We start from the raw sequence: 12,202 nt of genomic DNA on the forward strand, positions 1-12,202 counted from the left end.
ACAAAACGCCTGCCACAGAACACCCGACCCCTTTCGATTTTGCCCAAATTTTGTATACAGGGTTTTTTGGGCCTAGGAAAACGATTTTGACAGTTTCATAACGTTCGGTTCAGCCGTTTACGAGATACAGCATACGCGTTTTTTCAAAAGTACGCCTTGACCCCCTAAATGTTTTCTACTATATCTTAAGACATAATTATCGCAAAATCACATGTAATACCTCATTTTAAAGACAGTGCGCACCCTAATATGAATATTTAATCAGAGTTGTCATTTGACGTAAATGTCATTAAAATCTGGGCCTTTAAATAATTTGACCTTTGACCTTGCCCAGACACCTCAGTCGTAGGTCAACGATTTTAGCATTTTTAAAATTCCCACTATCGAATACATAATAATCACTCAAAATCTCAAAGTAATATTTGTAGTTTTCGAGATATTAATTTTTGAAATTTACCCCTCAAATTAATGAAAATGCTATTTTATACACGAAACTAGTTGACCTACTAAATAAATTAAAAATATTATTATTTTGGTAATTTTGAGTTTAGAATATCAAATACACTAATTCTTAAATTAAGTTGAGTTATTTACATATTTTTAGTTTTGCATGTTATCTGTAGACAGAAGACATCACTAAATTGCTTGTCCTTAGTATAGTCTGGCGTTCAATATTATTGTAGCGTATCTTACTGCACCCTAAAATGGAAATGTGCTAGATATCTCAAGAAAACCCAATATTGCTCTTAGTCATATCGATTACGTTTTTAATAACGTAAAAATGTTTTAATATCATTTTAATATATAATAGTTATAATTGAGTAGTTAAATATATTAACAGCGATAATTGAGTAGCGAAATAGAATTTATTTAACTGTATACTCTCGAACAAAGCCCTGAAATGGATCGAAATTGTTCGTTTTGGAGAGACAGTAGTAAATGTCATTTGCAAACACTTTCGAAAACAGTTGGTATCAACAACCATCTGTCCGAGGATGACAAATTAGTTCTTAGCAGCCGAACAGCTATACCTATGTCCAAAATAAGAAACATATGTCGTCACCATGAAGAACTTTTTATGAAAAGGTATTCAACGAGTCAAAAGAAGTGTATGAATCCTTTTGGGACTCACGACGCTGAAAGAAAGAGTGGACTAAAAACTATTTCATTGGATTTGTTCAAAAAATTAAAGTTACGAGGAATTGAAGTTATCGCTGGAAATAAGTTGTGCATCCAGTGTTTTATGTCTGCTGGAAAAAAAGTAAAGGATGAACTCCAAATACAGTTGGACGTTTCAGAAGTTCACACTGCACAAGAATCACAAGAAAGCGATTCTTTTTCATTTAGTCAACCTTGTTCATCGGGAGATGCGACGCAAGACGACAAAGCTATAGCTTTAGTGGCAGTTAACGAAACTCTAATAAACTTGGGAGAATCTCCTGTTAAAAGAAGTAAGAAATATATTCAATTTGAAAGAATTTATATATGTATACATATATAAATACATATATTTTTTAACTTTTGTACAGAAGGTTTGTCATCTCGCCAAAAAACAATTCTAAGCAGGACTAAGTTAAACGCTGTGAACAATTCATTGAAACGCAAATTAGAAGAGTCAATGGAAATTTCTCTTGATGAAACAGACGATAATATGGTTACGGACGATGTTTTTAGAAAGCTCGAAGAACATCGATTATATGAGAATATTTTGAACGAAATGAGAGATAAATTCAATAACTCCAAGACATCATACGGCGAAAAGCTTCAGATCCTGACCTTGTCACCATTTGGAATACAACGCACAATGGAGGAATTTGGAGCACCAGAATACATGGTCAAACGAAGCAGGAATCTTAAATCTAGTCAAGGAATTCTTTCGCTACCAGAGAAACAATCGAAGGGATTAATATTGACCGAAGACGTTAAATCAAAGGTCGTTGAATTTTACGAAAATGACGATAACAGTCGTATGACACCTGGACAAAAGGAGTTTGTGTCAGTTAGAAACCACGAGACAGGTCAAAAAGAACATCATCAAAAGAGGCTTGTACTGCTGAACCTGAGAGAGCTCTATAACAAATTCAAGGAAGAGCATGATTTGACGTTAGGATTTTCGTCATTTTGTTATCTACGACCACCTTGGTGTGTATTAGCAGGTTCGTCAGGTACACATTCAGTGTGTGTCTGCACCTATCACCAAAATGTCAAGCTAATGATATCAGCTCTACCGTCTCCTTGTCCTTTAAAATGTGATATCGATTTCATGGCGCTCACCGTGTGTGACACTCAAAACAGGAATTGTATGATGAGGGTGTGCAAGGACTGTCCTGGGAAAAATGGTCTACTTGAAAATGAATATTTAACGAACCTTTTAGAAGATTTTGAAAATATAAAGTTCATGCAATGGGTGACAACTGACAGCACAAAGCTCATGACCTTGAGCGAGAGTGTTGAAAACTTTTTCCGACTCTTTGGCCATTAAACTACTTGAACTAACGCGTCATCATTACACATCTAAGTCGCAATCTAATTATCTTAAAAACCTCAAAAAAACTCTAAAACCTGGTGACGTAATTGTTCTCGGTGATTTTGCGGAGAACTATTCCTTCGTAATTCAAGACGAAGCACAAGGGTTCCATTGGGACAATTCTCAAGCGACAGTGCATCCCTTCGTAATCTACTTCAGGGTAGTCGAAAACGGAGAACTTAACCACTTAAATTTTTGTATTATCAGTGATACCAGAACACATACAACCAATACTGTTCACAGTTTTTTAACTTATCTAATTCCAAATATAAAAACACATGTTCCTAATGTTAGAAAGCTAATTTATTTTACGGATGGATGTGCTGGACAGTATAAAAACAAATACAACTTTTCTAATCTCTGTTGCCACAAACAAGTTTTTGGTTTGGACGCTGAATGGCATTTTTTTGCCACATCTCATGGCAAGGGACCTTGTGACGGAATTGGCGGAACAGTGAAGCGTAAAACAGCAAGAGTCAGTCTTCAGCGACCAGTGACTGGACAGATTTTGACTCCAACAGATATGTTTAATTTCTGCCTATCAAACTTCGAAAATATCAAGTTCATCTATGTTAAAAACGAAGAAATTGAGCGACAAAAGGAACTTTTAAAAGAAAGGTTTTCTAAAGCCATAACAGTAAAAGGAACTCGAGGGTTTCATAAATTCGTTCCAAAATCGTTAAATGAAATCATGGTTTCTCCGTTATCTAATGACGATTCGCTAACCACAGTTAAGGTTTCGACTTTAGAATTGTCAGATACTCGAAATCAAGAGGCTGAAAACTTTAAAGTGGGAAATTTGGTAGCCAGCGTCTACAAAGGCCAACTTTACGTTGGATTAATTGAGGAAGTATCAGAAGAGTTTGGAGACTTCTTTGTAAACTTTTTGCGTCCCCCTGGTATTTCGGACAAATACACATGGCCCAGAAGGATCGATAGCAGTTGGGTGTCAAGTGAAAATGTTCTATGTGCAATTGAAATTCTTGTAGGTTTACCAAATTCGAAAGGCTATCAAATCAAAGAACACGATAAAAATAAAATTACCAAAGCCTTTTCCATGTATAAAGAAGTTTAAGCTGTTTTGTGTAAATAAAAAATTAATTGGTGTGTAAACTATAAAAATTAATGGTTTTGGTATTTCATTTTGTGTGTGGTGGGGTAAATTTCAAAAATTAATATCTCAAAAACTACAAATATTACTTTGAGATTTTGAGTGATTATTATGTATTCGATAGTGGGAATTTTAAAAATGCTAAAATCGTTGACCTACGACTGAGGTGTCTGGGCAAGGTCAAAGGTAAAATTATTTAAAGGCCCAGATTTTAATGACATTTACGTCAAATGACAACTCTGATTAAATATTCATATTAGGGTGCGCATTGTCTTTAAAATGAGGTATTACATGTGATTTTGCGATAATTATGTCATAAGATATACTAGAAAACATTTAGGGGGTCAAGGCGAACTTTTGAAAAAACGCGTATGCTGTATCTCGTAAACGGCTGAACCGATCGTTATGAAACTGTCAAAATCGTTTTCCTAGGCCCAAAAAACCTTGTATACAAAATTTTGGCGAAATCGAAAGGGGTCGGGTGTTAAAATTAAAAAAAACTAGGTCGTTTTGTCATGGAATGACCCAGACGTTTCTTTTGAATTGTGAGTGTAAATTTAGTAAATTAAAGGGAATATAACCTCAGGTATTTGGCGTGGAACACCAACGTTTGCAGCTCTGGCCGCTCTTACCTTAGGCTTTAAAAATGTTTGGCGCCACTGTACACGGAAATTTGAAAAATTGAATGGGTCTTCCATAAAGATTGTTTTGCAGGTTATATTCCCTTTAAGGTAAGCACTTTGTAACTTTTTGAAATTGAGAAAAATACTAATGAATTCTACACCAAAGGTATATTTTTCTACTTAACTAAAAAAAATTCGGTTTCCATTAAAACATGTACTAATAACAAACGAATCCACTCAGTTCCAAAAAAGCATATATATATAGTCTTAACCATGAATCCATAAATGTACATAAAATCTGTAACCATAGCTTTAGCCCACCATGAAAAAGGTTTGGCAAAATTTAGGTCTTTCTAAAAATTAAATTTTACCCGGTTTATTTGTCTAGTTGCTGATTCATATTTATGGAATAGGTTGATACACATCTATTTACTAAGAAGTTATTTGGTAATATTTTTTGTAGTTACTCTCATTATTTAAATACTATTACTATCACTTATCGCATTTCCTAGGTGACTGATCAGAAATATACAGTGGAGGGCAGCTCTATCCTCGCAACAAAAAATCAGTTTAAGAGTTGATCCCCAAGTTTTATGTACCCTTGTAGTTCTTTTTGGTCTTACTAGTCGCTAGCAGGCTATGAAAGAAATAGCTTAACTTATAGTTAAAAAACTCGAGGAATATCAGAATTCACAAGTGATGCTCTTAAAATTAAATAAAGAATTTGGAATTTATATCATTTACTCTATAGCTTAAAAATAGACTTAGCCACAAAAATCTATAACACTTGCCAAAATCCTAAATATCCCGGAGCCCGCTGATCGAGCCATGAAAAGAAGTTAATTTATCCTGGCTGCAATAAAGTAATTATTTAACCTAACTTGTAAGGTTATAATTCATTTACGTTTTCCTTTACTATAATTCATTTAAGTTTTCCTTTACTATAATTCATTTACGTTTTCCTTTACTGTATACATTAGATAGATTATTCAGATCTTACAAAATTTCCATGATGTATATATTGTTAAAAATTTTGAAAACCACTTCAGAAGGCGCCTTACCAAAAAATAAGTTGGCTTTTAGTTTGTATTTAGTTGGTTTACACATTTTAGTTGGTATTAAGTTGGTTTTAAGTTGTCAGCATTTTTCAATAAACTAGTTAAAGGGGTAATAAGTGGATATTAAGTTGGCAGTATGGTTTTAGTTGGTAATAAGTTGTTTTTATGTATGGTTTTAGTTAGTATTTAGTTGGTTTGGTCCCAAATACAAACTTAAAACCAAGTTCCTAGACCAAATTTTTGGTAAGGGGCATCAATAAACAATATAACCAACCTTATAGTAGAATAGAAATCTTATGTCATATTTCATTGTGTCAATCTAAAAAATGAGATATAGTTAAGAAAAAAAGGACGAATGAGTCTCAAGTAAGTATTTCTTCATCATTAATTTGAGATTCCTATCATTCATTAAAGAAACTAGTATATTCTGTAAAATATTCCTACACTATTAAAAGAAGGCTTTTTTATTTTAAAACATTGAGTTGTTACGCTCTTTTTTTTTAACTTAAATGTTAAAAACTTTCAAGTGACTATTATCAGGGCCGATTTTACGCACAGGCTATCTAGGCTGCAGCCTAGGGGCCCGCACCACAAAGGGGCCCGCACCACAAAAGGAAAATGAAAAAAATTTCATAAATAGCTTTAATAGTCTTATCAGGTTTTAAGTCATAAAAATTTCTTTAAAATACGATTCCAGGATTCCCCTAGAAGGGCCCGCACCACAGGTCAGCCTAGGGGTCTACAGATCCTAGATTCGGCCCTGACTATTATCCTGTGATTAAGAAAATAAAATAACTCAAGTTGGATCCAGAGGGAATCTGGAACAGACTAATTTCTTTTTGTAAGTTACATTTACATAGTTTTGAAGTAATTATTAGTAATTAGAAACTGTCACTGGTTAAAAGATGTTAAAGAATATCAAATTTAACAAGGGATGCTCTCATATTAAAATGAAATAAGCAAATTTGGAATCTATATCATTTACTCAAAAAATAAACTGCCATAAAATGTATTAATATAACTAACGCATCTTTGACTACACCTCATTTTTTTATAACACATGCATAATGAAACCTATCTAAAACCAACTACAATTAAACAAAACCAATGTTATATTATACGAATTAAAATAAGATGCCGCAACAAAGTTTGAATGAACTAACATTAAGACAGAGATCATTTAAATTTCACATGTTTATGGATTCAAATTCCCTGACTTTTCATTGACCTTTTGGAATCATTTTCAAATTCCCTGACTTTTCATTGACTTTTTGGAATCAATTTCAAATTTCCTGACTTTTCATTGACCTTTTGGAATCATTTTCAAATTACCTGACTTTTCATAGACCTTTGGGAATCATTTCAAATTCCCTGACTTTTCGGAACCATTTTCAAATTCCCTGACTTTTCATTGACCTTTAGGAATCATTTCAAATTCCCTGACTTTTCATTGACCTTTGGGAATCATTTCAAATTCCCTGACTTTTCATTGACGTTTTGGAATCATTTTGAAATACCCTGACTTTTCTAGGTTGTGTACAAACCCTGTTTATGTAATGGGACCACAATCTAATGTAGAGTAATTAATACTGATATCCCTTTTGCAGAGGCAAATAAAGTTTATTATTATTAATATATCAGTGGAGTCATTAAGGCAGATCGCTTTTTAGTTAAAAATGATTACGGTGCATAAAATGGCAGTAGAAGATATAGTTTCCTCCCCTAAAATCTCCAAAGCATCAATTATAAAAACCAGTTTAGTAATGGCTCTATAATGTTGTTTTCAACCAGTGAGTGCAACCATAAGTCTATAAGATTGTTACATAAGGCTGTCACTTTGTAGAATATTTTACTGAAAGCTAGTAACGGAGTGACATCACCACAAGAAGAAAATCACCCCCTAGCAACTTGTGACGCGTTTGCAAGCAGACGCAAAACGGCGATGAAGCTCTTAATTCTTGTGAATAGCTCTCAGTAAAACTTTTGCATGTGAAGAATAGGAAGCGTCACACGTAAAAATATTATAGACTTATGGTGCAACCTACTGTATTAAGTGTGATTGAATGAGATTTCCAAAGTTTAAATACAAGAGATAACTGCCATATACTGGCAACCAAGCAATCCATGTAGCATTCAGGGATCCCCGACCCAGACTATCAAAAATTAAATTGGGGTTGGCCTTTTTGTGGGGTTCAGGTTTTTGTAATTTTAGACGGTTGCAGCTCACTAAAAATAATGAAATAGTCAAATAGCCTTCAAAATGAGTCACTCACGGTCACTGGCGTGGTTCTTGCTTATTTAGTTTCAGTTTTAGAATTGTTGTCTCAGCTACAGAGTACAGTGGTATTCGTATCTATGTATAAGTAACTACTCACTTGGAATCTTGAATAAAACCCTATAGCTTTCATTTAATATTCATTTTTCCAGGGATAGCCCAACCCGGACTTTATTTTGACCCTGTACAAACATTAATTCAAGTACTATTCTAGTGTCTAGCACTCAATTGTTATTATATTTCTTATGAACAAGGCATAGTGCAAAGTTTTTTTTTGCAAATTAAGGTTAAATATTCAAATGTGTAAATTTTCTTGGTTATATCAACATGAGATTCTAATAGATTAATTATTTTTAAAAGCATTACAAGAAATTTTCTTAATCAGTTTAAATGAAAACAATTAAATTTTATTTATACAAGTATACCACATTTTCAGAAACTTAACTTAAATAGTAAATGTTTGGCATTTTTTGTAAGAGTGCGCTTGTAACTATAAGAAATTGTGATTAGTTTTAGGTATGTTATGATATAGCATCTACATGAATAATAGCCTTAATAGCCTACTTTTAAATCAGACTAGCTTGTTAAGAAATAAAAAAACAAACACCTTCATATATTGAAAATTTATAGCTCCCACCACAATGGCAATTGAGTTTGAACAGGAATTTTAAAATCAAGTACCAAAGATGGAAAGTCGAGATTTTGTTTAGGTTTGAATATGGTAAGGTTAGAGGAGGTTCATACTTCAAGCAACAAAAAAAATATGGCCCCCTTAATGTTATACCATTTCCAGGTCATAACACCTCGCAAAAGCCCTCTCATGAAAGAGGTGTTAAATATCAACTAAAGTCACGTGATATCTACATACAGAGATAATACCCTGTTAGGGAAATAAACAATATATAAAAAGAACTAGAGAGATGAGTTTAAAACATTCGTAAAATGGGTTTAATTATATGTTATATCAAAAGCGACATAAGACCCAAAAGTGTGTCAACTCTAACTTTGTGCCCTTTAAAATATCTACTGAGAGCTAGTCTCACAATAGACTACATAACCTACTATAGGAATATTACTAGCAATCAGGGCCGCCGAAAGTGGGCTCGCGCCCTGGCAAAACAATACTTTCGGGCCCCAAAGAACTACCTTATTTCTCTAATTAACAATGTTTCTCGAAAGAAGAATAGTAGAAGGGCTCAAACGCGGGGCCCCAAAGCTTGTACGGGCCCCGGTTATTTGTACCGTCTCCCCCCATCTCTTGTCAGGCCTGCTAGGAATGATATATTTAGTCTAGGGTCTGGCATGATTTTCTCTCTTCGATTTATTCGCCCATAGGCATACGTTCTAAAACTCCTCACTCGGCAGCACTGAGGTGGATAAAATTTAAATTTTAGATGACGTATTTTTAACCGCCTCTCTCACTCCATCTTTTTACGTATTGACAAGCTCTTATTAAACATTATACCGCACTGACACACTTTTGGGTCTTATGTCGCTTTTGGAGATTTTATTAATTAAATGTAATTTTTGAGTAGAAATATGACACCATACAATGCATTAAGCTAGCTAGCTTGGATCACTATTAAGTGTACTGTCTGTTTATTGTTGGTGTAAGGTTGCAATCTAAAGTAACTTAAATTGACTTTTGATTCAGAAACCATAAGTGATATAATTATATTTAATAAAGTTAATTTGGGTATAGAATTACTTAAATGTTCTTGCCCTAAACTCAGTTTAATTTAATTTTTAAAGAATGGATTATCGCTCTTTGAATTTAACACTCATTATGTACTGGCGGTATAATTGCCAAATATAGGACATTATGTTCTATTTGCGCAAAAAAGTGCACAAGGATCTCCCAAAATGAGCTATTGAAAAGATATTTGAAAATTGGTTTTATAAATATGGGTAAAGCAGGATACACAGCGACAGTATGATAGTTCACATTTAGTAGATTTATTTTTCCTGTCAGGGGGCTACACCTACTTCAAACACCCCCCTGGGGAACCCCAAACCATCATTCTCATAAGGCAAGGTGGCATACATGGAATCGTGCCAAGTGCCTTTTGTAAAATTTACTACATCAAACTGTACTAAAATTGGTAAAACTTATTTCTTTAAAAATGTCCATAGCACCTCATATCTGGAATTTTGTTTACTTTGATAGGTAGAAGAATCTATTTCTATTAATTTCAAATTACATGAAAGTGATATTTCCTATTGAACAATCGTATAATGTTTGAATGAGTCACAAATGGAAACTCTATTATAAAGTTATTTATAACAAAATTGAGCAGAATAGATTTAGGCCATAGTGGGACCGTGGATATTTTCAATCACCCTTTCTCATCAATATTTACAGTCATGGACCAACAAAAACTTAGCAACTTATAGAGAAGTTTAAGAAAAACTTTATATTGCACTATAAGCTTACTTTTGGAAGAAAGTAACTGAACAGAATGAATGAAAGTAACTGAACAGAATGAATCTGAAGTGATTGTTATTTTGAGAGCAAGAATTTTATGTTATATGAAGTGTACTCATCATCTGATCTCAAAACAGAAAACTTAAGCTGCATACAACCACAAATAATTTAAAAAGTCTAATACCAAATGAGATAAACAATCAAACTTTTGAGATGGGATGGGCAACCCTTACAAACTTCAAGGAATGTTACCCCTCTACATTCTTCAAGTTGCCTGTTTTAGGTTATGTTGCCTACACAGCCAGTCACTCCCAGAATTATTAAAATATTCAATATCTCAATAAATTGTAACAAATAATTAAATATTTAAGAGTTAGGTGTGAACAGCGTACACCAATCATGAGGTGGACATTTAGTCTTTATTCTAAAAAAAATGATTGGCCTTATACTTCTTGGAGATTAGCTCATTACAATGCACCAACTAAATTTCATATAATCCTATAAACCGAAACTTAGTTGTGATCTGTCTTGTCATGTTGCTCATGTTGGGATCATAGATAGCAGAAGCCAAGGCTTAAGGAAGGGCAAATTGTAATCGTATATTCGACATATATACCGATTACTAACAAGAAAACCAAAAAGAGTTAGAATAACAGTAAAAAAACTTACCAACTATCGCCCTTTACCAAAGAAGCTGCTAGTAATGTCGATATTTGCTTATTTTGTGTTTCAATGTCAGGAGCATTAACACCGCCTTCCGCCATTTTAAAATTATGAACTAGAATGATTAGTCAGTTGCATGGAACGAATATACACGCACGAGACCAACAAACACGCTATGCTTGGTCTAAGCTGCTGATGACCGGCGCGGCGGCGCCTTACCACTCCAAAAGCTAGAGTGATATTTCTGTACTTAATTCGCGACCGAAAACTATTGCTACGCCCCCTTTAGTTCGCAATTGAAACCTAGATAGGTAGAGGCTAAAGCAGACGCTATTAGTTTTCCCCACATTTATTTGTACATTTGACTTTATAAATGATGGTACTTCCATTTTCATTTCATTTTTCCATAATTTGCTAATATTTATATGTTTTTCTTTTTTTATGTGGGTTGAAACGTGTGGGACAATTCAGTCCGCTCGTCCATCTGATTAATCAGGCCGAGATATGTGATTTAGAAATGATTATTTATGAAAAAAACGTTTTTATGCCTTTTTAGTTTGTCTGTAGCAGACGCTATATCACAGGCGCTACCTCATAGCGTTTTTCATTTGACTGCTCTCGAGCACTCTAGATCGCTCTGATTAACATTTTATGTTCCATTTGCGTGCTCGCGTCTGCTCCGATCAAGTTTAACGTGTTCCATTTCGCGGTCTCGGGTGCTCCGAGATCGCCCAAAACCGATCTGCCAATTTTGACAGATTAACCGATCAAGATTGAGATCGGAGCAAATTTTTGCGTGTTCCTTTTAGATTTTTTGGCAAAATGGCAGACCAAGACGCGAAAATTTAAATTACTAGCAGACGAAAAACCACACAGCGCGGGAATATGATCATGGAATGTTCCATTTGCGATTTTACTCTAGTCGATTGGGGTGAGATCTATGACGTCAGAGATAGATTCAGAGCGAATCTTGAGCAATCAAATGGATAACGCTATCAGAGAAGCTAGCCTCGTTACGCCAACAAGAATCGTTTCGGTCGCGAAGAGAGTAAATATATGGCATTTGCAGTTATTTTAGGTCAAAGGAATGGGTTAAGCTTTTGAATTGGGGGGGGAGGGGCAAGAGCAAAACCTGGTTCGGCATTCTAGCGTTTGAGCTATAGCGAGTTTCACATTTCCTACGCACAGCCTATTAACTATCTCTGATAAAGACCTCCAGTGGCCGTTCTCTCCAGCGGGATTTGAGTAGGGTGTCGGCTGATTCAAACTACTATTTAAAATTATTACTGAAATAATATAGAAAAATTACATAAAGCAAAAGTTTTATAGCATTAGTTGTTTCTATAAAATAAAATGAATAAAAAGTAAAAAATATAATATGTTGCTCTTACGTCCCAAGACACAGCGCTGCTTTATTAGAATATTCTTCGCACGCTCACAAAGAAGCGTATATCCCGCGCATTGTAACGCGCGCTCGTAGACTTGTAAAAGCATATGTAACATAATTACTCGTAAGTGTA

General features: G+C 34.3%; 1 protein-coding gene across 3 annotated transcripts in view; it reads right to left on the reverse strand.

Annotated features, from left to right (window-relative positions):
- Positions 1-10,906, reverse strand: part of LOC149967495 (ubiquitin carboxyl-terminal hydrolase 4-like) — a 32,930-nt gene extending 22,024 nt beyond the window's left edge. For 2 of the 3 annotated variants that reach the window (XM_090154590.1, XM_090154572.1), the window contains exon 1: positions 10,689-10,906. In XM_090154590.1, the coding sequence (XP_090010716.1) occupies positions 10,689-10,783 (95 nt within the window). In that variant the 5' untranslated portion in view covers positions 10,784-10,906. The remainder of the gene's footprint in view (positions 1-10,688) is intronic. The other variant, XM_090154581.1, reaches the window with a different exon arrangement.
- Between the last annotated feature and the right edge of the window lie 1,296 nt (positions 10,907-12,202).

The sequence above is a fragment of the Leiobunum rupestre genome, chromosome 1 (assembly GCF_980474605.1).
Source record: "Leiobunum rupestre chromosome 1, qqLeiRupe1.1.hap1, whole genome shotgun sequence".
Taxonomy (NCBI): Eukaryota; Metazoa; Arthropoda; class Arachnida; order Opiliones; family Sclerosomatidae; genus Leiobunum; species Leiobunum rupestre.